At 46.4% G+C, this 24,735-nt stretch overlaps 1 protein-coding gene across 3 annotated transcripts in view; it reads left to right on the top strand.

Moving 5' to 3' along the window:
- Window positions 1–24,735, top strand: part of LOC122377734 (surfeit locus protein 1-like) — a 108,142-nt gene that overhangs the window by 22,636 nt on the left and 60,771 nt on the right. For 2 of the 3 annotated variants that reach the window (XM_043358118.1, XM_043358110.1), the window contains exon 2: window positions 22,308–22,491. In XM_043358118.1, coding sequence (XP_043214053.1) covers window positions 22,342–22,491 — 150 coding nt within the window. In that variant the 5' untranslated portion in view covers window positions 22,308–22,341. Of the gene's footprint in view, window positions 1–19,158; window positions 19,164–22,307; window positions 22,492–24,735 lie in introns of those variants that run through there. The other variant, XM_043358125.1, reaches the window with a different exon arrangement.

Raw genomic sequence — 24,735 nt, 5'->3', positions numbered from 1 at the left:
TTACCCAGACACAGTCCTGCAGGAAAATTCCACTTTTTCCCCATAGGAAAGTTTGTACGGGAAAATCAAAATTTTGGGTCAATGGGGGGTCCCCCCGATTTCGTTCTAAATCGGCACACAGGTGCCCCAACACCAGCAGAGAAACTTTCCCCAAAACGGTCCCCGTTGCATTGACGTTTAAGGCCCGTAAAGCCCCCTAGACTCGTAAAATATCCGTAAAATCGCCTTTGTACGGACAAAAAAGTGGTGCTATGGTAAACATGGGTATCAATCGAAAGCTCTCGTTTACCCAGACACAGTCCTGTAGGAAAATTCCACTTTTTCCCCATAGGAAAGTTTGTACGGGAAAATCAAAATTTTGGGTCAATGGGGGGTCCCCCCCGATTTCGTTCAAAATCGGCACACAGCTGCCCCACTACCAGCCGAGAAACTTTCCCCAAAACGGTCCCCGTTGCATTGACGTTTAAAGGGACCCTCCCACCTTCAAAAAAGTTAATGAATTGGCATGAAAGTGATGTCGCTCGGTTCAGAAAGAGCAAAAACGAATATCTACCAAATTTCATCGAAAAATATTCACCGGTTTTCAAGATATTAGACTTTTACTTTTGTTTACTTTTTGGGATCTCCGCTGTTCCTAGCGACTTTATTTGAAAGTGCGGCATTTGTTGCGCGCAAAGCAGCATATACCACCGCGTGCTACAAAACGTTTTAGTCAAACATTTAACGGACGTTCGAAAGCCTGATGACGTCATCAGATTCCCGTAATGGTTAAGAGATAGGGACCAAGCTGGTCCCACCCTGCAAGTAAAGGGAAGAAATTTCTTGAACACCATAAAGCTGCGGGGGTTACGACCAGGATAAATGTTGGTTTCTGAGCCTGGCCGCAAACTTGGCTATCTCAACTCAAAACTAATGTTAAGGTGGGAGGGTCCCTTTAAGGCCCGTAAAGCCCCCTAGACTCGTAAAATATCCGTAAAATCGCCTTTGTACGGACAAAAAAGTGGTGCTATGGTAAACATGGGTATCAATCGAAAGCTCTCGTTTACCCAGACACAGTCCTGCAGGAAAATTCCACTTTTTTCCCATAGGAAAGTTTGTACGGGAAAATCAAAATTTTGGGTCAATGGGGGGTCCCCCCCCCGATTTCGTTCAAAATCGGCACACAGGTGCCCCACCACCAGCCGAGAAACTTTCCCCAAAACGGTCCCCGTTGCATTGACGTTTAAGGCCCGTAAAGCCCCCTAGACTCGTAAAATATCCGTAAAATCGCCTTTGTACGGACAAAAAAGTGGTGCTATGGTAAAAAAGGGTATCAATCGAAAGCTCTCGTTTACCCAGACACAGTCCTGCAGGAAAATTCCACTTTTTCCCCATAGGAAAAGTTTTTACGGGAAAATCAAAATTTTGGTTCAATGGGGGGTCCCCCCGATTTCGTTCAAAATCGGCACACAGGTGCCCCACCACCAGCCGAGATACTTTCCCTGGGGAAAAAGTGGAATTTTCCTGCAGGACTGTGTCTGGGTAAACGAGAGCTTTCGATTGATACCCATTTTTACCATAGCACCACTTTTTTGTCCGTACAAAGGCGATTTTACGGATATTTTACGAGTCTAGGGGGCTTTACGGGCCTTAAACGTCAATGCAACGAGGACCGTTTTGGGGAAAGTTTCTCGGCTGGTGGTGGGGCACCTGTGTGCCGATTTTGAACGAAATCGGGGGGGACCCCCCATTGACCCAAAATTTTGATTTTCCCGTAAAAACTTTCCTATGGGGAAAAAGTGGAATTTTCCTACAGGACTGTGTCTGGGTAAACGAGAGCTTTCGATTGATACCCATGTTTACCATAGCACCACTTTTTTGTCCGTACAAAGGCGATTTTACGGATATTTTACGAGTCTAGGGGGCTTTACGGGCCTTAAACGTCAATGCAACGGGGACCGTTTTGGGGAAAGTTTCTCGGCTGGTGGTGGGGCACCTGTGTGCCGATTTTGAACGAAATCGGGGGGGACCCCCCATTGACCCAAAATTTTGATTTTCCCGTACAAACTTTCCTATAAGGAAAAAGTGGAATTTTCCTGCAGGACTGTGTCTGGGTAAACGAGAGCTTTCGATTGATACCCATTTTTACCATAGCACCACTTTTTTGTCCGTACAAAGGCGATTTTACGGATATTTTACGAGTCTAGGGGGCTTTACGGGCCTTAAACGTCAATGCAACGGGGACCGTTTTGGGGAAAGTTTCTCGGCTGGTGGTGGGGCACCTGTGTGCCGATTTTGAACGAAATCGGGGGGACCCCCCATTGACCCAAAATTTTGATTTTCCCGTACAAACTTTCCTATGGGAAAAAAGTGGAATTTTCCTGTAGGACTGTGTCTGGGTAAACGAGAGCTTTCGATTGATACCCATGTTTACCATAGCACCACTTTTTTGTCCGTACAAAGGCGATTTTACGGATATTTTACGAGTCTAGGGGGCTTTACGGGCCTTAAACGTCAATGCAACGGGGACCGTTTTGGGGAAAGTTTCTCGGCTGGTGGTGGGGCACCTGTGTGCCGATTTTGAACGAAATCGGGGGGACCCCCCATTGACCCAAAATTTTGATTTTCCCGTACAAACTTTCCTATGGGGAAAAAGTGGAATTTTCCTGCAGGACTGTGTCTGGGTAAACGAGAGCTTTCGATTGATACCCATGTTTACCATAGCACCACTTTTTTGTCCGTACAAAGGCGATTTTACGGATATTTTACGAGTCTAGGGGGCTTTACGGGCCTTAAACGTCAATGCAACGGGGACCGTTTTGGGGAAAGTTTCTCGGCTGGTGGTGGGGCACCTGTGTGCCGATTTTGAACGAAATCGGGGGGACCCCCCATTGACCCAAAATTTTGATTTTCCCGTACAAACTTTCCTATGGGGAAAAAGTGGAATTTTCCTGCAGGACTGTGTCTGGGTAAACGAGAGCTTTCGATTGATACCCATTTTTACCATAGCACCACTTTTTTGTCCGTACAAAGGCGATTTTACGGATATTTTACGAGTCTAGGGGGCTTTACGGGCCTTAACCCTATTCCTGGCGGGCTCCGCCGGGACAAGAAACTGGCGGGGGGGGCCGATTCGGCCCCCCCTGAGATCTCGAGAACGAAGCAAGATAGCGACAAGCGGTAAACGGCATCGGATACGCACGGCCAAGATCTACAATTTTTACAAAGGTCATTTTCAGGTCAGGTCAAAGATGACGTCACAGGGGTCGACAAAGTCAAAATGGCGGCACTAGATATGGAGAGAGTTTTTCTCGAATAACTTTCGAATTAGTCAAGATAGGAACAAACTAAGGGCATCATCGTGATCCTCTCGTCAATCCGCATCGAATGATATATATGTTGACCTCGAAAGGTCAAGGTCAAAGGTTGACCTCAGGTCACGTGACCTCGAGGTCATCATGTATATCATTCGATGCGTCTTGACGAGCTGAACATAATGAGACCATCCACGCGTCTGTATCTTGTTCCTGTACGGAGTTATTGGCCAAAAACCTTTGGTGACCTTTGATGACGTCACATGACCTCACAGCTGCCCAACAGCAAAACAGACCTCAAGGTAGTGAAGGTTGATCGTATATGAAGTCATGTATGGTATATGGGGCCATTCCGACCCGTTTTAGTGGTAAAAACAGGGAGTTGATTTTTCCCCCTTTGACTTATAATGGGGAGGTCGCGAAATTGACCTGACCTTAGGTCACCGATATCGAAATTCCGAGATATACAAATTGCACATACTGGTACCCTAACTAAACCCTGAAGAGAAGAAATTGATCGGTCAAAAACTCTAGCTCTGGCGTGATTGCAAACTTTTCTGAGGTAGCGTCACCAAACCGCCTCTGGTGACCTGACCTGAGGTCAGATCAACTCAAAATTTTCAGACATGTTGCGTAGAAGCCTTTTAGGAAAAGTCAGAAAATTTGAGCTTCCTAGCTCAACGCGTTTGGGAGATATAACCAAAAAACCTCAGGGGGGGGGCTCCTGAGGCCCCCCCCCCCGCCAGGAATAGGGTTAAACGTCAATGCAACGGGGACCGTTTTGGGGAAAGTTTCTCGGCTGGTGGTGGGGCACCTGTGTGCCGATTTAGAACGAAATCGGGGGGACCCCCCATTGACCCAAAATTTTGATTTTCCCGTAAAAACTTTCCTATGGGGAAAAAGTAGAAATTTCCTGCAGGACTGTGTCTGGGTAAACGAGAGCTTTCGATTGATACCCATTTTTACCATAGCACCACTTTTTTGTCCGTACAAAGGTGATTTTACGGATATTTTACGAGTCTAGGGGGCTTTACGGGCCTTAAACGTCAATGCAACGGGGACCGTTTTGGGGAAAGTTTCTCGGCTGGTGGTGGGGCACCTGTGTGCCGATTTTGAACGAAATCGGGGGGGACCCCCCATTGACTCAAAATTTTGATTTTCCCGTAAAAACTTTCCTATGGGGAAAAAGTGGAATTTTCCTGCAGGACTGTGTCTGGGTAAACGAGAGCTTTCGATTGATACCAATTTTTACCATAGCACCACTTTTTTGTCCGTACAAAGGCGATTTTACGGATATTTTACGAGTCTAGGGGGCTTTACGGGCCTTAAACGTCAATGCAACGGGGACCGTTTTGGGGAAAGTTTCTCTGCTGGTGTTGGGGCACCTGTGTGCCGATTTTGAACGAAATCGGGGGGGACCCCCCATTGACCCAAAATTTTGATTTTCCCGTAAAAACTTTCCTATGGGGAAAAAGTGGAATTTTCCTGCAGGACTGTGTCTGGGTAAACGAGAGCTTTCGATTGATACCCATTTTTACCATAGCACCACTTTTTTGTCCGTACAAAGGCGATTTTACGGATATTTTACGAGTCTAGGGGGCTTTACGGGCCTTAAACGTCAATGCAACGGGGACCGTTTTGGGGAAAGTTTCTCGGCTGGTGGTGGGGCACCTGTGTGCCGATTTAGAACGAAATCGGGGGGGACCCCCATTGACCCAAAATTTTGATTTTCCCGTAAAAACTTTCCTATGGGGAAAAAGTGGAAATTTCCTGCAGGACTGTGTCTGGGTAAACGAGAGCTTTCGATTGATACCCATTTTTACCATAGCACCACTTTTTTGTCCGTACAAAGGCGATTTTACGGATATTTTACGAGTCTAGGGGGCTTTACGGGCCTTAAACGTCAATGCAACGGGGACCGTTTTGGGGAAAGTTTCTCGGCTGGTGGTGGGGCACCTGTGTGCCGATTTTGAACGAAATCGGGGGGACCCCCCATTGACTCAAAATTTTGATTTTCCCGTAAAAACTTTCCTATGGGGAAAAAGTGGAATTTTCCTGCAGGACTGTGTCTGGGTAAACGAGAGCTTTCGATTGATACCAATTTTTACCACAGCACCACTTTTTTGTCCGTACAAAGGCGATTTTACGGATATTTTACGAGTCTAGGGGGCTTTACGGGCCTTTAACTTCAATGCAACGGGGACCGTTTTGGGGAAAGTTTCTCTGCTGGTGTTGGGGCACCTGTGTGCCGATTTTGAACGAAATCGGGGGGGACCCCCCATTGACCCAAAATTTTGATTTTCCCGTACAAACTTTCCTATGGGGAAAAAGTGGAATTTTCCTGCGGGACTGTGTCTGGGTAAACGAGAGCTTTCGATTGATACCCATTTTTACCATAGCACCACTTTTTTGTCCGTACAAAGGCGATTTTACGGATATTTTACGAGTCTAGGGGGCTTTACGGGCCTTAAACGTCAATGCAACGGGGACCGTTTTGGGGAAAGTTTCTCTGCTGGTGTTGGGGCACCTGTGTGCCGATTTTGAACGAAATCGGGGGGGACCCTTCATTGACCCAAAATTTTGATTTTCCCGTACAAACTTTCCTATGGGGAAAAAGTGAAATTTTCCTGCAGGACTGTGTCTGGGTAAACGAGAGCTTTCGATTGATACCCATTTTTACCTCTTTGTGACGTCATTTCTAGGGGAAAACGGGTCATAAAGGTTTCCCTCTACCGGGGCCTTTTTTCCCCCTACCGAATCTGTGCTGTGCTGAATCTGTGCTGAATCTGTGCCAACTTCCGTTACATGCCTAATGCTACCAACTGTTACTGGCTACCCCTGGTCCGACCAATCCCGTTCAAGGTCAGCGGGGGCTCGGCTGCGGTTACGGAGCGTGATTCGCCGGACGACGTAGAATCTTCGCCGTCCGAGAGACATCGAACGCGGGGAAGGTCATTTTTTTGTGAAAACGGTGCATTATCTAAATCATATGATGATTCCATGACAAGAAATAATGGCTTCAGAATTCACCGCAACTTAATTTACCTCAATATATTTTTAATGAGATATGTAAAAGAACACTGAGAGAGGCTGTGACCTGTATCGTGCCAACTACCAAGAACTTCACGGCGCCCTCGCCCACAACTGTTTTCCACTTAGTTATTCACGAGAATGTTGGAATTCATGAAGGCTGTCTATAAATACATAATTGTGTGAAATATTTGTATTTGCAACCACATATTTTGAAGCTCATCTTAAAATGATGCTCAGGTTGTGCGACTTGGTTTATGTCCAAGTCATAATGGGATATGCTTTCAATTAGGGCTGCAGAATTGATGGATTTTCGGTACCTCTGACTCCGACTCAGACTCCAGCTTCCAAAAATATACTCGGATGCCGATTCCGGGCGGCACTATTGACTCCGAATGACTGGTCCGAATCAGACGCCGCAGCACTGGAAGGTCTGCGAAGTTGACGACTTTTCGGCGATTCCGGCTCAAACTCCGACTTCGGCTTCCAAATCGGCTCCGATTCCGACTCTGGCCAGAACATTCGATTCCAATGGATTCGGACTCTTACTCTGACACTCCAGCCCTGGTTTCAATATTAGGACGCTCTTTCAACAGCCCTTTCATCATCGGAGGAGAGCTTAATTTGTACATGGCTTGCATGGTTTAGCTGTTTTCTTATCTTTTTTTTTTACATGAACCACCTGGTCAACATGCTTGAATCTTGATCATAGGTAAGAAATGATTCATTTTTCCTCGATATTTCTTTTCCGATGTTCTAAAATCCGATTTATCTAAAAGCTGAGCGAAAAAATGCACAAGTCTTACTCCGATGCCTCCTACAAATTATTCTGTTATTATTGCAACTTATTCGGTTATTCTGAGGGTGCTACCGATAACTGAAGCACTGGCGGATCCAGGCTTGCGTTTTTGGGGGGGGGCAACTCATGCAGGAGCCAAACCTAGGGTACCCCCAAATCCTGTTTTCTCATCGGATTTAGGCCACTTATTTTTCGTCACAGCCCTGACACTATGATTTTTTTTTAACTAAAAAGAAAAATATATAAATGGTAGCCCACCCGACCCATGCCTTTATATTACTTTGTAAACACTTACCATTGTTTTTATCGACCAGTTAAAGGGACCCTCCCACCTTAACATTAGATTTGAGCTGAGATAGCCAAAATGGGGTCCCTGGCTCACAATTACCGGTTTCGGCACGCACTCACAACATCGAGAAATGCCTTAAATCGGAAATATTGAATTTCAAAATTGCAGCATTTTGATTCAGAGGGGCTAATGCTTTTGGATACCCCTCTGAATGTGTGACGTCAGCGGAGATCTAATGATTTTTTAATATTTTACTAAAACGTTTGGTAGCATGCGGTGGTATAGGCTGCTTTGCGCGCAACAAATGCCGCACTTTCAAATAAAGTCGCTAGGAACAGCAGCGGATATCCCAAAAAGTAAACAAAAATAAAAGTCTAATCTCTTGAAAACCGGTGAATATTTTTCGATAAAATTTGGTAGATATTCGTTTTCGCCCTTTCTGAACCTAGCGACACCACTTTCATGCCAATTCATTAACTTTTTTTGAAGGTGGGAGGGTCTCTTTAACCCGCTTCGAGTCAGTGCTTGGGTCCCTTTGCGGGCCGGGAGGTGGTAAAACAGCCCTGTCTAACTCGGCTCCTGGGCCACGCCCTGATTGAACTATGTTTCATTATCGTTTGGGGGAGGGGGAAAACGGGCCACTTTAGGCCTCTGGGAAGGGGGCATGGCCCTAAATGCCCCCTCCCTGGATCCGCCAGTGTAAGAAGAGACCATTGGAGCTGCAGATGGGTACCTCAGACATCAGGGTACGCCCTCAGATGTATGTATAGGACTCGCATGGAGACCTCTTATGCTATAGTGTACTGAAAGGACCCAAAGGAGCCTGTCTATATGGGCTCCCGGAGATAGACGTGGGCCCTCAGGAGCCCGCCAGAGCCCCAATGAGGGATAAGTGAGGGATACCAAGTGCCTGCAATTGCATATTGCATAAGCCATAACGCCTTTACAAATCAATATATTATGCATCAGTGGCAGATCCAAGGGGGGCCACATGGGTCATGACCCCCTTGGTGCCCGGGGGCACCACAGGCCTGTCAGGGGCACCACCGGCCTAGTAGGGGCACCACCAGCCCGCCAGGGGCACCACAGGCCTAGCAAGGGCACCACGGGCCTGTGAGGGGCCCCACAGGCTTGTCAGGGGCACCCCAGGTCTGTCAGGGACACCAGAGACCTGCCAGGGGCGCCGCCGGCCTCGCAGGGGCACCATGGGCCTGTCAGGGACACCAGAGGCCTAGCAGGGGTACCACAGGCCTTACAGGGGCACCACCGGCCTTGCAGGGCCACCTTGGGCCTGTCAGGGGCACCACAGTCCTGTCAGGGCCCAGGGGCACCAGCGGCCTAGCAGGGGCACCACAGGCCTGCCAGGGGCACCACCGGTCTAGCAGGGGCACCATGGGCCTGTCAGGGGCCCCACCGGCCTCGTAGGGGGCACCACCGGCCTCGCAGGCATCACGGCATCACGCAGGGGCACCTTGGGCCTGTCGGGGGCATCGCGGGCCTGTTGGGGGCACTTTAGGCTTGTCAGGGGCACCACAGTCCTGTCAGGTCCCAGGGGCATCAGCAGCCTAGCAGGGGCACCCTAGGCCCGCCAGAGGTACAGCCCACCGCTAAAGTAATGTAGGGTTTTACCGAACTCAACGGTTGGCTTTGACTGGCGATTGTTTAATGCGAAGTGATTGAAAAGAAGATGTCAATAGCTAAAGTTGCAGCTGCAAGGGTGACGATACATATAAGCTACATTCAAAGTTTCATTGTAGTCTGGCTAATCGTTCCTAAGCTTCAGAAGCAGAACATACCCATGACTGAAACCCCACATTACTTCTGCTGTGGACTGTACCACAGGCCTGCCAGGGTCCAGGGGTACCACAGGCCTAGCAAGGGCACCACGGGCCTGTCAGGGGCACCTCAGGCTCCCGTGCCCCCCCCCCCCCCCCAGATCCGCCAGTGATGCCACACCACGCGAAACACCGCCAACTACCAGCTGCCGCGCCATAAACACGTACCAACAACAGTCTTTTTTTTTTTAAGGTCGACTCCGCTCGCGCAACTTTTGACTGACCCTCACTGCTACTATATTGCTTCCATATTATGCTGTGGAAAGCTTTACTTCACCAAGTGGCTAAAAACCTCCATCAAGGTATATTTTCTTAGCATTTTTTCTGGCGTTTTGGGGGGGGGGGCAAACAGGCCACTTTAGGCCTTTGGGGGGGGCATGGCCCCCGTGGCCCCCCCTGGATCCGCCAGTGAACTGAAGGCACCACACAAGCCCTTGGTGTCGCTGAGCTTTAAAGGGACCATCCCACCTTAACATTAGTTTTGAGTTGAGATAGCCAAGTTTGCGGCCAGGCTCAGAAACCACCATTTATCCTGGTCGCAACCCCCGCAGCTTTATGGTGTTCAAGAAATTTCTTCCCTTTACTTGCAGGGTGGGACCAGCTTAGTCCCTATCTCTTAACCATTAGCGGTTTGTTGATGACGTCAGCAGTCATTTCAACGCCCGCCATTCCTTGAACCCGAGTTTTGCTGACCTTGAGCTCCCTTATTTATCAACGTGAAATCCGTCGTCGGCGCTGAGAAAGCCTATTGCTTTTCATTTTAATTTGAATATTAGAAGATACCCACCACTGGAACTTGGACTGATATTATACCAAGGCCGAAGATGATCAAGCTGCCTGCTATATCTGGAGCTTGGTGTTCAACTTCAACATGGAATGAAAAACAAAATATCAAAGCAAACTGGATATGGTAGGTACTGCAAGTTTAAGTCCAAAGAAATTTGAAGAGCTGACAATTGACATTAATTCTTTTCCCGCAAGGTTTCCATAGGAGATCACACCATGAAGAAATATTTTTGATGTTAACAGTTGAAAGGGGATTGATCTTCCAGTTTTGACGAAAGACGCTGCCGACTGTCTTTGGAAAAGGATGTCGGCATGAGGTGCAATTGTGCTTGTGAAGTGGTTATAACTGGTCTTTTCACAGTGTTAAATTAAATGTGCCATTGCAGCCAAGTGTGTTATCATGTAAGGTAAAATCAAAACTACAATGTTGGTTTTACGAGCATTGAGAAGGCTGGTAGGTAACACCTGCCTGTGCTCGTAAATCATGCTGCCAAAGTATTCTAAATTAATTTTATCATACACTTTTGTTGTCCAGAACGGTTGCACTATTGTTTGGTATCATATTATTCCATGTACATATGGTAGTGTTAAGTCCGACCAACATGTTACCAGATTTGAAGCTGTTTGTTACCTAAGTACCTACCTGTTTTTTTTTTTACTGGCGTGGTGAATGTCACCTGGATTTTGTTTTGAGGTGCAGACCTAGTAACTCTGACTACATGGGTTTGAAGCTATTATCTATTCTGTTTTTACTGGCCTGGTGAATGGCGACTGATGTTGTCCGTGGATGGCACTGAAACAAATTTTGAGTGTCAACTGCCATGTACAGTGTTTTAATACAATGCTGAGGGCTGGAAGTTGTCTTGTTTAGAGTGGTGAAAGTTCAGGATATGCCAGCCACCATGGTGGGTCAGAGTTAATGTGTTGCAGTCAGTTCGGCTTCGGCAAGCACACGGATGGGCATACGCATCAAGACCTGCTCTGCCATACTTTCAGCCAATTTTACCTAGGCAAGTCTTTTCTTTTTTTCTGCCAAAAGCTATGACATTGTGAATTTCAGTGCTGTGGCCTGTGTGTAGCTTTCAGGAAAGCAATTCTAAATAAAGCTCTGATAAAGTGCATGAAATCAGCAATGCAGCCCTCTATTACATTTTCTACAACATCTTACTTGTTCCTTGCATGGAGAGAAAAATGCAATGTTATGAATTTGTTTATTCACATAATTTGACAAGCATGCAGTTACCTGCTACTATCACTGCACAAAACAGAGCAGAAAACATCAGTTGATCAAACACAAGACACAACAGAAGTTTACAACATAGCCTGCCGAACCTGCTTCCTCCCACCACAGTTGATGCCATTTCCTAGCCTGGCTTGATGTGAGCACTGAATAGCTGCTTTGTCTAATTACAGCTCACTACCATTCAACTTAAACTACTCTCTTTAAAGTAAGAGTGAGAGCGTTCAGTGTTCATAGCAGCTCGACAGACGACAGACAACAAACATCTTGACAAACCAACCAGTATTTGATTTGGCTAATGATTTATGTGCTTGTTGTATCATGGCCAAACTACTTTAACAGCAATAATCCCTGTTTCATCTTGATCTTGCTTTTATTTCCATTTGAACTCAGATCTTGAAACAATCATCTGAAGTGATATCAGATTACTGGCTTCTGTTTCTCTTGAAAGCAAGTTAAAACAACAATGATAATCGTGGTCATCCGGCCAACAATGATATCATATATTGACCTCACTGAACTCTATAATGTGGAATGCGCATCGGCCGCCAAATGGTGTCCAACGGTGCCGCCATGTTGCGCAGACCAGAAAGCGGCCGCCGCCTGTGCTTGGGAATAGGGAATTCGGGACCTCGATTTACGTTTGCGGTCGCTGCATCCGTTACGCTCAAGCTATGTGGACACGGAACCCGGCATCTTACGCAGAATTGAGTGGAGAACAAGATGAAATCCTAAAAAATCATCAGCTATAAGGAACTAATACGTTAAACCCTTATAAGTCAATGGGGAAATATGAAAATTGTTATTTTGGCGCCGAGAATGATCTGAAACTATCTCAAGCATATAAAATCATGATTTTATGCACTCTTTGCAAGGTTCTATGCTTCATATTTGCATTGTTGCCCTTGCGTGACGTCACAAGGGTCACCATTTTTCTTCAATAACTCCCGATCAAATTGAGCTAGCGAGTCGGGAAAGCCACCAATGGACTCAGGAAGACCTGCCGAATCGAATGATATGCGACATGACCTCTTTCGACCAACTTCGTGACCTGGCGGTGCTGACCTGACCTTGACCTGAGGTCAACACCCTAAGTTGACCTGACCCGAACAAAAAGTATATCAGTCGATGCGCCTGAGCTAGCTGAACACGGTGATGCCAAAATCGCGGCTCTACGGCCATTTTTGGCGAAGTTATTTACCAAAAACCGAACCCGTGCCTTAGATCACTTGACCTGACCTCAGAGGTCACCGTTTGACCCGGGACCTTTACAGTGGGTTCCTACCAGTCACTCTGCATTATCCTTTGTCGCAAAAGACCAATTTGCCGCTTAATTCTAGTTTAATTAGCGGCGCATTAGCGAGGTGGGTTCAATCAACCCCCTCGGCCGGGGCAAATGTAGGTCCGGCGAGTGAATTTGAGGAATTCTGAAGATACGATCGTGTTCCCCACTCAATTCTGCGTAAGATGCCGGGTTCCGTATCTACGTAACTTGAACGTAACGGATGCGGCGGCCGCAAACGTAAATCGAGGTCCCCAATTCCCTATTCCTCAACACAGGCGGCAGCCGTTTCTTGGTCTGCGCAATATGGCCGCCACCGTTAGACACTACGGCCAATAGGGTTCAAGCGGCATTGCTCCCCTGTGATTGACCTTGATAAGATAAACGCATCATTCGCGCAATATTTGTCGCACTTTGATACCAAATTATTGCTTCCAAATGCCGACGTAAAGAAAACCTTTATGTGACGTCATAGAAACAGCGGAGTTCCCAAAAAGTAAACAAAAATAAAAGTCTTATATCTCGAAAACGGTTGAATATTTTCCGGTAAAATTTGGTAGATGTTCATTTTCGCTCTTTGTGATTCACGCTACATCACTTTTATGCCAATTCATTAACTTTTTTGAAGGTGGGAGGGTCCCTTTTTAATCCCATACCGGCCCTCCGAGGGCGCCACGTCAGTGCACTCATTGCCCCACGCCCCTCCCTCACACCCGGAGCGGGTAAACTGTAATATACCTGTAGCAACGATTTTACCACCGTTGTATGTATGTACGGCCCTCCAGCAAAAGAGTGGTTGGTTAGCCTATGTGTTTTTGGTGTAATAACATTAAATGGCAGACACTCCTGTAAAATGACTCAATACAAATGAGAAGAGGGCTCGTGCACACATTTTGGCAGTGGCTTTCAACAGCCATTAGACGTATTCATTAACGCAGATCGATTATTGTGATGCTGGCAACCAACCACTTAATACCTGGAGGGCCGTACGTTATCTATTTCTCAAAGTTGACTCCATTATAAAATCTGGCCTGCCAAACTTATGGCCAAGGTCAGGCCCAAACCAAAGCGGGATGACAATAGCAGATGTTGTCAAATCGATACTGTACCAATCAGCAGAAACCATTCGGATGGCAAGGAAAATGCCGTGTGTTGATGTTTATGTAGATGTATAAAGGAACAAGAAGGAAAGAAGTCCGGAAAAGGGAGGAAAGATCTTTTCTCGTTGCCTAAATGTTGAGGGGGCGCCGCCCCCTCGACTTCCAAGTTGGGGGGGGGGGGGGCAAGCGCCCCTGCTGCCCCCCCCCCCCTGTTCCCGGGTCTATGGTTGGCTGAATCCGCACCGAGAGACTCTACGTATTCCTATGCGCTCGGTGAGAGCTACGCAGCGGCCAATAGTAGCGTAAGCCCAAGCCTCCGTGACACGACCCCGAGAAGGAGGGAGGGGAGCGGGCGGGGGAGCGCGTGTAGGGAGGGGTGCTCCGGCAAGCTGGCAGTTGTCGCGGCCAAAGGTCAAGGGGTCACACACCAAGCGAACGGACGCTAATGTGGGTTCGTGGGGATCGTGAACTATTGTGTGGTAGGTGCGTCTTGCGATGCATGGGTGATGCGCCAGGTCTAAGCCAAAGGATTCAGAGGAGAGCTGAAGAAAAACACATGGTCAACTACGGCGAATAATGGTGCTGAAAAATGGAAAGTATGGCCGGGTCAATGCAAGCCTTCATGACTATAAACAACTTTTCTGAGGACGCAAAGGCCAGCATTGAACGATATCCAGCATTGAACGATATCCGGGTCGAAATTAGCAATGATTTATATTTTATAATTACGTGCCGAACTATAGTCTGGCAAACCTAAGAAAGAATGGAATTAAAGCACCTGAATCACTTAGCACGTGTTCTGATCACTTGAAATGTATGGTTCGGAGAAATTCGTGTGAAAAGTTGTGAGAGAAAATATGCCCTCACGGCAGGGCTGTCGAGTCGATGGATTTTAGGGGGACTCCGCCTCCGACTCCGACTCCGGCTTCAAAAATCGACTCCGACTCCGGCTCCAACTCCGACTCCGACTCCGGACGGTTCTATTAAAATACATATCATGATATTGAAGTTAATAATGGAGATGTTTTTATCTTGCCTGAAACGATCTCTTGTGCTTTCCATGGGGCTGCGTTGCAAATTTGCATTAAAAATAACATGCATAATTAAAAAGCAGGTTCTTGGGAATTAACCGTCTTCTGCTTCCTTCGCTGTAAACGTTCGTCCAAAACAGCAAAATGACCTTTTTTCGACAAAATCTAATCTCGAGCGCAGTATCGTCAATTAAACAGGTGCAGTGCATGACGCTGAGCCATGCAGCGTTAACTCCGACTCCGGAGTCGGAGTCGGTAGGATTTTGGCGACTCCGACTCCGACTCCGACTCCGGGCAGAACTGTCGACTCCGACCGACTCCAACTCCGACTCCGACTCCGACTCCGCAGCCCTGCCTCACGGTATAAATGCACATGCATCAATGGCCGGTGCACTTTAAATCCGTTCTTTCTTAGGTTTGCCAGACTATAATAGCGCTGAAAAACCCACCTAGTAAATTGTCAAGTCATATTCATACCGACTTGAATTAAACTATCCTAGATAAAATTGTTCAGAATTGGAGGTTTGCATCCGGAAATTCCCATTGGTGGGTCGCTGAAAAAAATTCGGCTGAGCCTGTTTGTCAGTATGTATGTGAGTTTCTCCAAGCTTTTTTGGACCTGGAGTCGAAATGGGTGGACCGATCGGGACCAAAGTGGTACCTTTCGACTCGTCTCCGGCGAGGTAAACTTTTGGTACTGGCCTCGGTTCGCTCAGTGCTTCGTGGCGCATGCTATCCCGCTTCAAAGTTTCGGTGACACGATTTTTTTTTTGTCAAGGCTTTCAGGTCAACCCGAGGTCACGGACAAAGCCACACTGGCGGGACACATCGGTAACACCTTGAACCAGTTTCCAGGGGGAACTGCGGGCCGGAACACAATGTTAGCTGCTGATACCAGCCGCTGGCCGGACGTCAGATCGTCGCGGGCCGGATCCGGCCCGCGGGCCGTAGGTTGCCGACCCCTGGATCGGGCAACATTCCTCATTGCCTTACTTGTTCCAATGAAAGTGACCAGGGTCTCCGCCACCGATGGAGTCGCAGGAGTCCGGACCCCCAATGATTTGACTTTCGTAATGCAGCCAAATCTACTGGACATCCCCAAACCTGCGACCGTAGAAATGCCCCTTACCCCGCGAATTGCTGGGGGGGGGGGGGGCGTTAAACGCCCCCACTTTGTTCGCCGCGCTATTGCATAAACACAGCGCGCCGCCAAAATTTGGTTACCTGTAGGGAATTTATTGTAGTAAATTGTGACAAAGTTAAAAAAAATCGGTCGGAATTTTTTTTTGAGATATCGAGGTTTTAGTGACGTCATGATTTCTGAGTTTTCGACCAAAAACAGCATATAAAACAGTCATGACGGCGTGTTTGACGCGCAATATAACGCACGTACTGCCTGGGTTGCGGGGTTGCGGCTCGGCATAGGGCGGTAGGAGTCTTATTTAGTTTCATTCATTGTGTCACCATTCTTTGCAAGCGGCGCCAAAGAGTTAAAGGTAGTGTGCCACCTTTGAAAGATTTCCCGTTTTATTTTTTCTAGGATAAGAAGCTTCTGTTTTTACCTAATATCGCAAAAAAAATCAAAAATGGGCCTGGAATAGTGCCTTTTTCGCCTAAAAGTTTATCGGTTTTTAGATATGTATAACAACTGTAGTGGGCTCACCTGCAAACAGGCGTCGGGCAACAATCGCGAATGCGGCGCACTTGTGACAATAAGCAAAGGTCATTATAGTGTTACGACCATACGACGTACGGGAATGAGTTATCAGCTGTCTAATCGTAGACAACACAATGTCGAGCCTTAAACTGTAAGCCTGTATTGGTATTGTTTCTTAAATTTGGCTGTCGAACATTAATTTGTGGTTTGAAATATGATTTTATGTAAAATAATTGATATGAAACAGCCGTCTCTTAAGTTATGACCCCATTACACCACGCGCAAGTGGCAGAAATGACAATGATCAGCTGACGCATTTTTCTTGGCCGAAGTCAGAGCGCGCGGCCCGACGCACCACGCGTATTTGGAACTTCCGACCTCGACGAGCATCAGAAGCCACCTAACAGGCGTGTTCGAAACCGCAGGAGATGATGATGAACCAGTGTCCTGATTTTCGTGAATTTGGGTGGAAACCCACACCCGAACAGACTCTCTTTGTGACGTCCCGCAAAGCCAAACGACGTCCCTGACAGATAAAAGTCGACAGGTATATCGAACACCAAAAGCAAACCAACAAAAAGGAATATCACATCTGTGGCCTAAAAACACGGCTATGCAAAATGACAATAAATATATCCCAAGGCCTCACAAACCCACTCTTATACTCATCTCCCCTTTCCTACACCGCTGGCCAACTGCCGCAACAGTAAACAACGCGGTTTTATTTTCGTTTTCTGTGCGTCAGATATGGATAGGTTTTTCCTTTACCATGTGAAGGTAATAGCTGCCATATGAAGGAGGAAAGATGTCGGAATAGAGGGATCTGAGGACGTCGTTTTCCACATGGTACGTCTAAGCCAATCATTACTACCGTTCAACAACGGCAAAAAAAAAAGCAAAAACGTCTTACTTAATTCAACACAAGATTGCTGGCTTGAAAATGATGGTACAGTGTTATAATTTGGCATACCAATGCGCAAAGAAGTGACGCAAACTTGATGCAAATTTTGGCTCGTTATTTGCACTCGAATTTGAGATATAGGCCTCCAAAGTTCGGAACGTTTTTTTTTGGACCACCCGGTATATGATCATTTGAGGTGCCTTGAGGTGCTATTAGTCAAAATTGCTAGTAAAAATCGCTAATTTTAATAGATTTAAGGGATCTTCAGTGGCCTAGGCTCCGCACCGATATCGACATCCTTTTGAAATAGTGACGTCCTGGCGGCTTCAATCACACTCTCCGAAAAATCAATTTCAGGACACTGTGATGAACGGGTTTATCGAAACTTGATTGGATGAGCCTATCGGTAATAGCGATTTTAGTGTGTGCATTTATTGTTCATAGTGGTGTGAAATGTGGTTGGGGTACGACCGACAACCCGTCGGGGCGAATTTCGCACTGGGGTACTCAAAATTTGAAGAATTTAAGACGTTTCCATAAGTTTTGAAGGTATGGATAAGTTCTAAAAATCCGGTTCTCCTTATCCGGGTCATTAACTCCATATGGTCCAGGAAAGCTGGCACACTACCTTTAAGTGCGTAGCACTTTTGCGCCAATTGCTTATGTAATTTATGAATTTTATGTTGTTGCAGTGTGAATAAATGCTCTCTCTCTCTCTCTCTCTCTCTCTCTCTCTCTCTCTCTCTCTCTCTCTCTCTCTCTCTCTCTCTCTCTCTCTCTCTCTCTCTCTCTCTCTCTCTCTCTCTCTCTCTCTCTCTCTCTCTCTCTCTCTCTCTCTCTCTCTCTCTCTCTCTCTCTCTCTCTCTCTCTCTCTCTCTCTCTCTCTCTCTCTCTCTCTCTCTCTCTCTCTCTCTCTCTCTCTCTCTCTCTCTCTCTCTCTCTCTCTCTCTCTCTCTCTCTCTCTCTCTCTCTCTCTCTCTCTCTCTCTCTCTCTCTCTCTCTCTCTCTCTCTCTCTCTCTCTCTCTCTCTCTCTCTCTCTCTCTCTCTCTCTCTCTCTCTCTCTCTCTCTCTCTCTCTCTCTCTCTCTCTCTCTCTCTCTCTCTCTCTCTCTCTCTCTCTCTCTCTCTCTCTCTCTCTCTCTCTCTCTCTCTCTCTCTCTCTCTCTCTCTCTCTCTCTCTCTCTCTCTCTCTCTCTCTCCTCTCTCTCTCTCTCTCTCTCTCTCTCTCTCTCTCTCTCTCTCTCTCATGTTCAAAAAATCGCATAAAATCACAGAATAGACATACAGACATGCCGTAAACGCCATTTGACTGCCAATACCATGAACAATCAAATGGCTATCTTCGATTTTTGATTACCGTTCCGCATTTTCCAAAATCTTGAACCGAATCTTGGCAATTTCTTTTGACTACTTCACGACCATGATACATGCATTTCTTTAAATGAAATTTTTGAACCAAACACGTACACATGATAAAATGAATGTCACTATCGTGTTCTACGCCCAAAATTACCCATAAAACATGTGTCACAGGCTGCGAGTGTCAGTTATGATTTTCGGGGATATGTGCCTACCCGGTTGACCTGACCTTGACCCTGACCTATGCTTGACTGACCCCTACATGGATCTGACACTCTTGTAGGCCTTATATGAAGGATTGTGCACCGTTTTGACAGAGTTTATGACGAGAGGCGCCCATTGCGAAGCCCTGAGGGGGGTATTGCGGGGTTATAGACCTCCAGACGCTGACCAGGATGCGATTGGTACTCCAGAAACAGTTTTAGGACGCAGAATGATTCTCGAAGAAGATCTGGAAGGAATCTCAGCATTCTAGCTTAACTCAAACCTCAAGTATGAACATATTTTCGGAGGAGAAAATGGCATCCGGGAGGTCGTAGGCCCATCTTCAAGCGAGACTCCGCATCGGTGAACAGGTCAAGGAAAGCTCAAAAGCGGTGCCAGGAGAGTGTGACAGGCATCTGTCGCAAGATCACATGCCAGGCAACTCATGGGATCAAAATTTCATGAAAATACGTTGGGTATACTAGGGACGTTCCAAAAGTAATGCCTCCTATTTTTTAACTCAAAAAGTTGATGAGATTGGAAGATGGGGTGGCGTCATTAAAACGAACATACTTTTTTTTTGTTCTACGTTTATTTTTCTACGTAGTCACCACTACTCTCAATGCACTTTTGCCAGCAATGAACGAGAGCCTTGATGGCTGGCTCGTAAAAGTCGGCGCCCGCCGAGGTGGTTCTTTTCTTCACGGCGGCAATGACGGCGTCGTTGTCTGGGAAGCGCTGCCCACGTAAGCCGTCCTTCAGAGGCGCGAACAAGTGGAAGTCGGACGGTGCCAGTTCAGGACTATAAGGAGGGTGTGGCAGCATGTCCAGCCGAACTTTGCCACACATTCTGTGGTCTTCAGACTCGTGTGTGGCCTAGCGTTGTCATGTTGCAAACAGAATGTTTCTCTTCTTTTCTGGCCTTCCTCGGGCTATCCGGGCCTTCAGTTTTGTCAACGTTTCAACGTAACGGTCAGAGTTTACAGTCGCTCCTGATTCCAGGAAATCCAAGAGGATGACACATTGCCTGTCCCAGAAGACGGTGCACATCACTTTGCCTGCTGGCGCCCGGTGCGCGGACGTCCGGAGCGTGCTTTGTCTTTGACATCACTTTCACCGCTCTCAAAGCGACGGACCCATCTGCTAACTGTGCTCGTATCCACCGCGTCTGCTCTATAGACCTTCTGCAAACGTCGGTGAATGTTGATGGGTGCATTCCCTTCCCTGTGAAGGAATTCAATGACGCATCTCTGCTTCTGACGAGTTTCCATGACAAACTTCGTTTACCAAGACGTCACGCGGTAAATAGCTGTGATATAGAAATGAAAATTTACAGACATGCGAGTTAAGGTTAAGTCATGATACGGTGCAAATTTCAACGCCCTCCGATCATTTGGGGCGGAGTTAAAAAATAGGAGGCATTACTTTTGGAACGACCCTCGTACCTACTGAAATCGTGGCTCGTGGAAGCGAAGCGCCGTTCCAGCCTCCAGGAGCTCACGGCGAATGTTAAGTCAGTATTGGCTAGCTTCAAGCCTGCTACGCTGCGAAATATGCCGGTTGGCATGCTGCAGCATGTATTCATGTGTTTGCCCATGAAATGAGGAGCACATTGACGTGTCATAAATATATCAAAACGCAATGCACTCTGTTTTACATGCAAATTTAATGTGAAAACGAACTTATGGTACACCCTGTAATCGTTGATGTTGGGTGTGAAAATTTAGGACCCCCAGTGGGGCGCGGATTCAGCCTGCTGAAATAAGATTCCCTGTGTCATGGATAGAGATGTCAATCGGATACCAACTTTTTGGTATACCGATACCAAACCGATACCAACTCGGTATTTGTTATTTCATCATCATCATCATCATTTATTTCTTAAAGCTTTCCACACTGCGCGGCTTTTCTAGCTTTGTGTCATTGTTACAGGATCATACACTCATTAAAACATCGACTACAAATCTAATCTAATAAAAACAAAAGACATACATAATACACCTATTACATAGCTAAAAACAAGCTTGCGTTAACCATGGCTCCATATCCCCTGTCTACCTATCGTCTAGTTCGAGGCGCCATTTCCTAGTTCTCTTACGGCAAAGTGCAGTGCTTGTTGTTTCTTTTACTGCGGCTGGAGCCTCGTTCCATAGAGATACTGCCCGGAAATTGAAATAGCGGCGGGCGTGCTCCGTGCGCACCCTCGGCAGCTGCAACTGGCCAGCCTCGGTTGCTCGGGTACTGCGCACTGATACTCTCTCACGGAGTACCACATTCTCTCGCAAACTGACAGGCGCGTGCTGGTTTGTCATCAGCCAGTGCAGCATTCCCATGTCTCGCTCCGCGATCAGGTCATTGATGCTCGGCCACTCTAATTCGCGTAGCAACGGGGTCACATGAGTGGATCGACGAACACCCTTTACAATTTGTGCACAGTGGTTCAAAACTTTTTGCAAACGCCGTTTTTGACCTTTCCCGCAACCTGCCCAGACGGTCATACAATAAGTCAGATGGGGGATGACAAGAGTTTCCACTAACATTTTCTTGACACTGTCTGGCAACGATCGGGAAAACTTGGCGAGACCACCTATCGTCGCGTAGCAACGTTTAATGACTGTTGAAATGTGGGCTTCAAAAGTAAGGTTGTTATCCACTACCATTCCCAAAACCTTCGTTGACAAAGAAGGTTCAATTCTTACGTTCCCAATTTTTAGTACAAATGGGTAATTTACATTCCTTCTGCTAGATTTAATTAGTACGAGATCCGTTTTCGTGGGATTCATTTTGAGGCTGTTGGCTATGAACCACCACTGAGCAGAATTGAAAGTGTTCTCTACCCTATTCTCGAGCTCAGACACTTGCTGCATTTCACCTCTATGACCGAATAGCACGTCATCTGCGTAAATTACAAGTTTACAGTCATCTACATAACACGGCAAATCGTTACTAAAAATTGTGAAAAGAACGGGTCCGAGCAAAGACCCCTGTACCACGCCATGGGTGATGGGTAGTAAATTTTTGCCCCCCTTTACCCTCTGACTTCTCCCTTCTAACCAATCTTCTAACTAACCTTCTACTAACCTTCTGCTACTACTAACCTTCTAACCTTCTAACCAAAATCAAAGTCCCGATGCACTGGGTGGCCTATAGTCCCGATATTTCAATCCTAATGTGTTTGGTATTTTGTTGGTATAATGAACCCTCGCTAATGTTTAAGAGGCTAACAAATAGGTAAAAAGTTGGTATTTTCCTCGTGCTCCCAAGTTGGTTTGGTTTCGGTGTTCTCCAAGGTTTTGGTTGGTATTTGGTTTGGTATCGGTATTCCGATTTTCCGTAATTGACATCACTAGTCATGTACTCATGTAGTAGATTACGTTCTTGGATAGACTGTACCACCGTTTTTGTTTACCAATACCCAGTTGCGGGCAGGACACCAGACGCTAAGCTGCCGACCCGTGCCCAAGGCGATCATGAAGGAATAATCACTGGCTCTATTTACAGATTTTGAAACTACTTTCAAGTTACCGCTGCTGAAATGTGGATGAAGAGGCCTCAGCTGAAACAGATTCTGAATCTACAAAAAAGTCTGAAAACATTTTTCTCTAGCGATGCCCCATTACCAAAACCAAACCTCAACTACCCAGGAGGATCAAACAAAATTGGTGCTTATGGATACTTCTTGCTCGTAAGTATGCAATTGGTTATACGCTTTGGCAGTAGAACGTCAGACAATATTATTGTCACTTGCACGGGCCGATCACTAGGCTATTACCGTCATCTAGGAGGGCGGCTCAATATATTCCTGCCCGGGGCCGGGATGATTCAATAAATGTCACCGAGGTTTTTTAGCGAAAACTCCGAGGGCGTCAGGCCCGAGGTGATTTTGCTAAAAAAGCGAGGCGACATTTATTGAATTCCGGCCTTAGGGCTGGAAGGTGTTTCCCATACCTGCCAAAAAGCTCACAACTATATGATAGTGACGTCAGCAGCCGTGTGGTTCAACGTGTTTAACCACACCCCTTGAACCACACGGCTTGTAATATTAAAGCATTTGCATTAAACGCATTAAACTTTGTAAAGTGTGGTACAGTGCACGTGCCGTTTAAATGCATGGATGTCTCGATTTAATCATGCAATGTAGCAGACCGTATGGGAAAAACTCCATCTATATTACTATTTATTGAGTAGTAATAGACAAATATATATTGAGACGGGTTACACAGCACAGTGGGTGGACGCGTTTCGTCTAAATGACTTTTTCGACACCCTCTCGGAAATTAAAACAATACAAACACACAAGAATAAAACTAGCACAGCAGTCTCACACTCAGTTGAAATACAGCATGCTTAGAATGCGCATTACTACAAATGATTCGATAAAAACTATTTGTCGGTACACAGCTACTGCTACATAATCATCGACGAGAATACAAAAATAGCACACTTATAACGACTCCAAGGTCAGTTTTTTTTTTTCAAGTCAAATTTTTAACGCTGAACACTGCTGCTGATTTTGCCCACTTAATAAACCCTACCTGGTATTAATCGTATCGTTCGTTGCAATAAATGCCGCTTCGGTCGCTTTCCGACATCCCTTGCTCCCACAATTCGCTAATACTTTCGCCCCGTCCCAATTTGGTAAATGACTAGTGGAATGTGCGTGAACAACAAAGGCACTGTGGTCGGCGTCGTTTCGTATGTCTCGCTTGTGCTCTTTTAAGCGTGTTTGGATTCCCCTACCAGTTTCTCCAATATAAGATTTGTCGCAGTTACCACATGGTACATACCTGATAAACTACGCTAAGTTCTCTATTTCTAGTAGTTTTCTTTTGAGTTAACTCACCTATCTTCTTTCCAGTGGTCAGTGCCACCTTGAAGCCTGTCGTTTCGAGTTTCTGGGTGATACTTTCGGCTACTTTTGAGTTCGGTATTGAAATAAATCGTGTGTCTTTCTTTCGAACTGTTTCGTTCCTCGTTTTGTTTCGAATGTCTAAAGCCTTCTTTTCCAAACGAATGAGAAGACCCTTTGCGTACTTCAGCTTCATGAAAGATGAAAAGATATGCCGGATTTCGTCATCGAGATATTCTTCGCTGCATATCCGGAAAGCCCTTAACCTGCGCCGGGCCGGGGGGGGGGGGGTGTTTGAACAAGGAACACCCCCTTGCGGTTTTTCGCAGATATCTCAAAAACGTTTTTGGCACACCTGTTTGTGCATCTTTTCCGCACATGTTGTGAAAATTTCAAACCCAGGTCACCTTAGGTCAGGTCACCAGGTCACGCCAAGTGACCTCACCTCAGAAAAATAAGAATGCTCGCCATAGCTACACCGACTGAACGATTGCCTTGAAACTTTCAGCGATTGATAAGAGCAACACTATCTATAAAATGTATTTCTCGGAATTTTGATATCGGTGACCTAAGGTCAGGTCAATTTTGCGGCCTCTCCATTATAAGTCAATGGGACAAAATTGAAAAGCGTCTGTTTTGCACGAACGCTATTCTAGACACTTTCAAACATCGAGATGTAGGTAAAATTGACACACTGAACCGGAAAATGGCAACTGTGACCCCTCGTTATGTCCCCGAGGTCATCTCAAGTCACGAACAGAATCTAACAGTTTTTCGCTAATAACTCTTGATAGAGGCGTGCTAGAGCGCTGAAAAAGCCTTAGATGTGTTCGGCTCGACGTTGCGGATCGAATGATATGCAACATGACCTTTCCCGGTCAGGTCATGACCTTGACCTGAGGCCAAATTTTTAAGTTGACCCTTCAAGGTCAACTTATAGTTAATTCGACGCGTCTCGACGAGAGGAACACGATGCTGGCGAAAGTAATGTCATGGCGCTCATGAGTCAAAAGTTATTGCCGAAAAACGCTTTTCGTAAAAACGGCTATTTTTTAGTTTTTGCCCTCTGGAGGCTAAACC

This window comes from Amphibalanus amphitrite, unplaced genomic scaffold (assembly GCF_019059575.1).
Source record: "Amphibalanus amphitrite isolate SeventyFive unplaced genomic scaffold, NRLGWU_Aamphi_draft 000006F_arrow, whole genome shotgun sequence".
In the NCBI taxonomy this organism is placed as follows: domain Eukaryota; kingdom Metazoa; phylum Arthropoda; class Thecostraca; order Balanomorpha; family Balanidae; genus Amphibalanus; species Amphibalanus amphitrite.
Note: the sequence above shows the minus strand (reverse complement) of the source record. Positions and strands in the feature narration are given on the sequence as shown.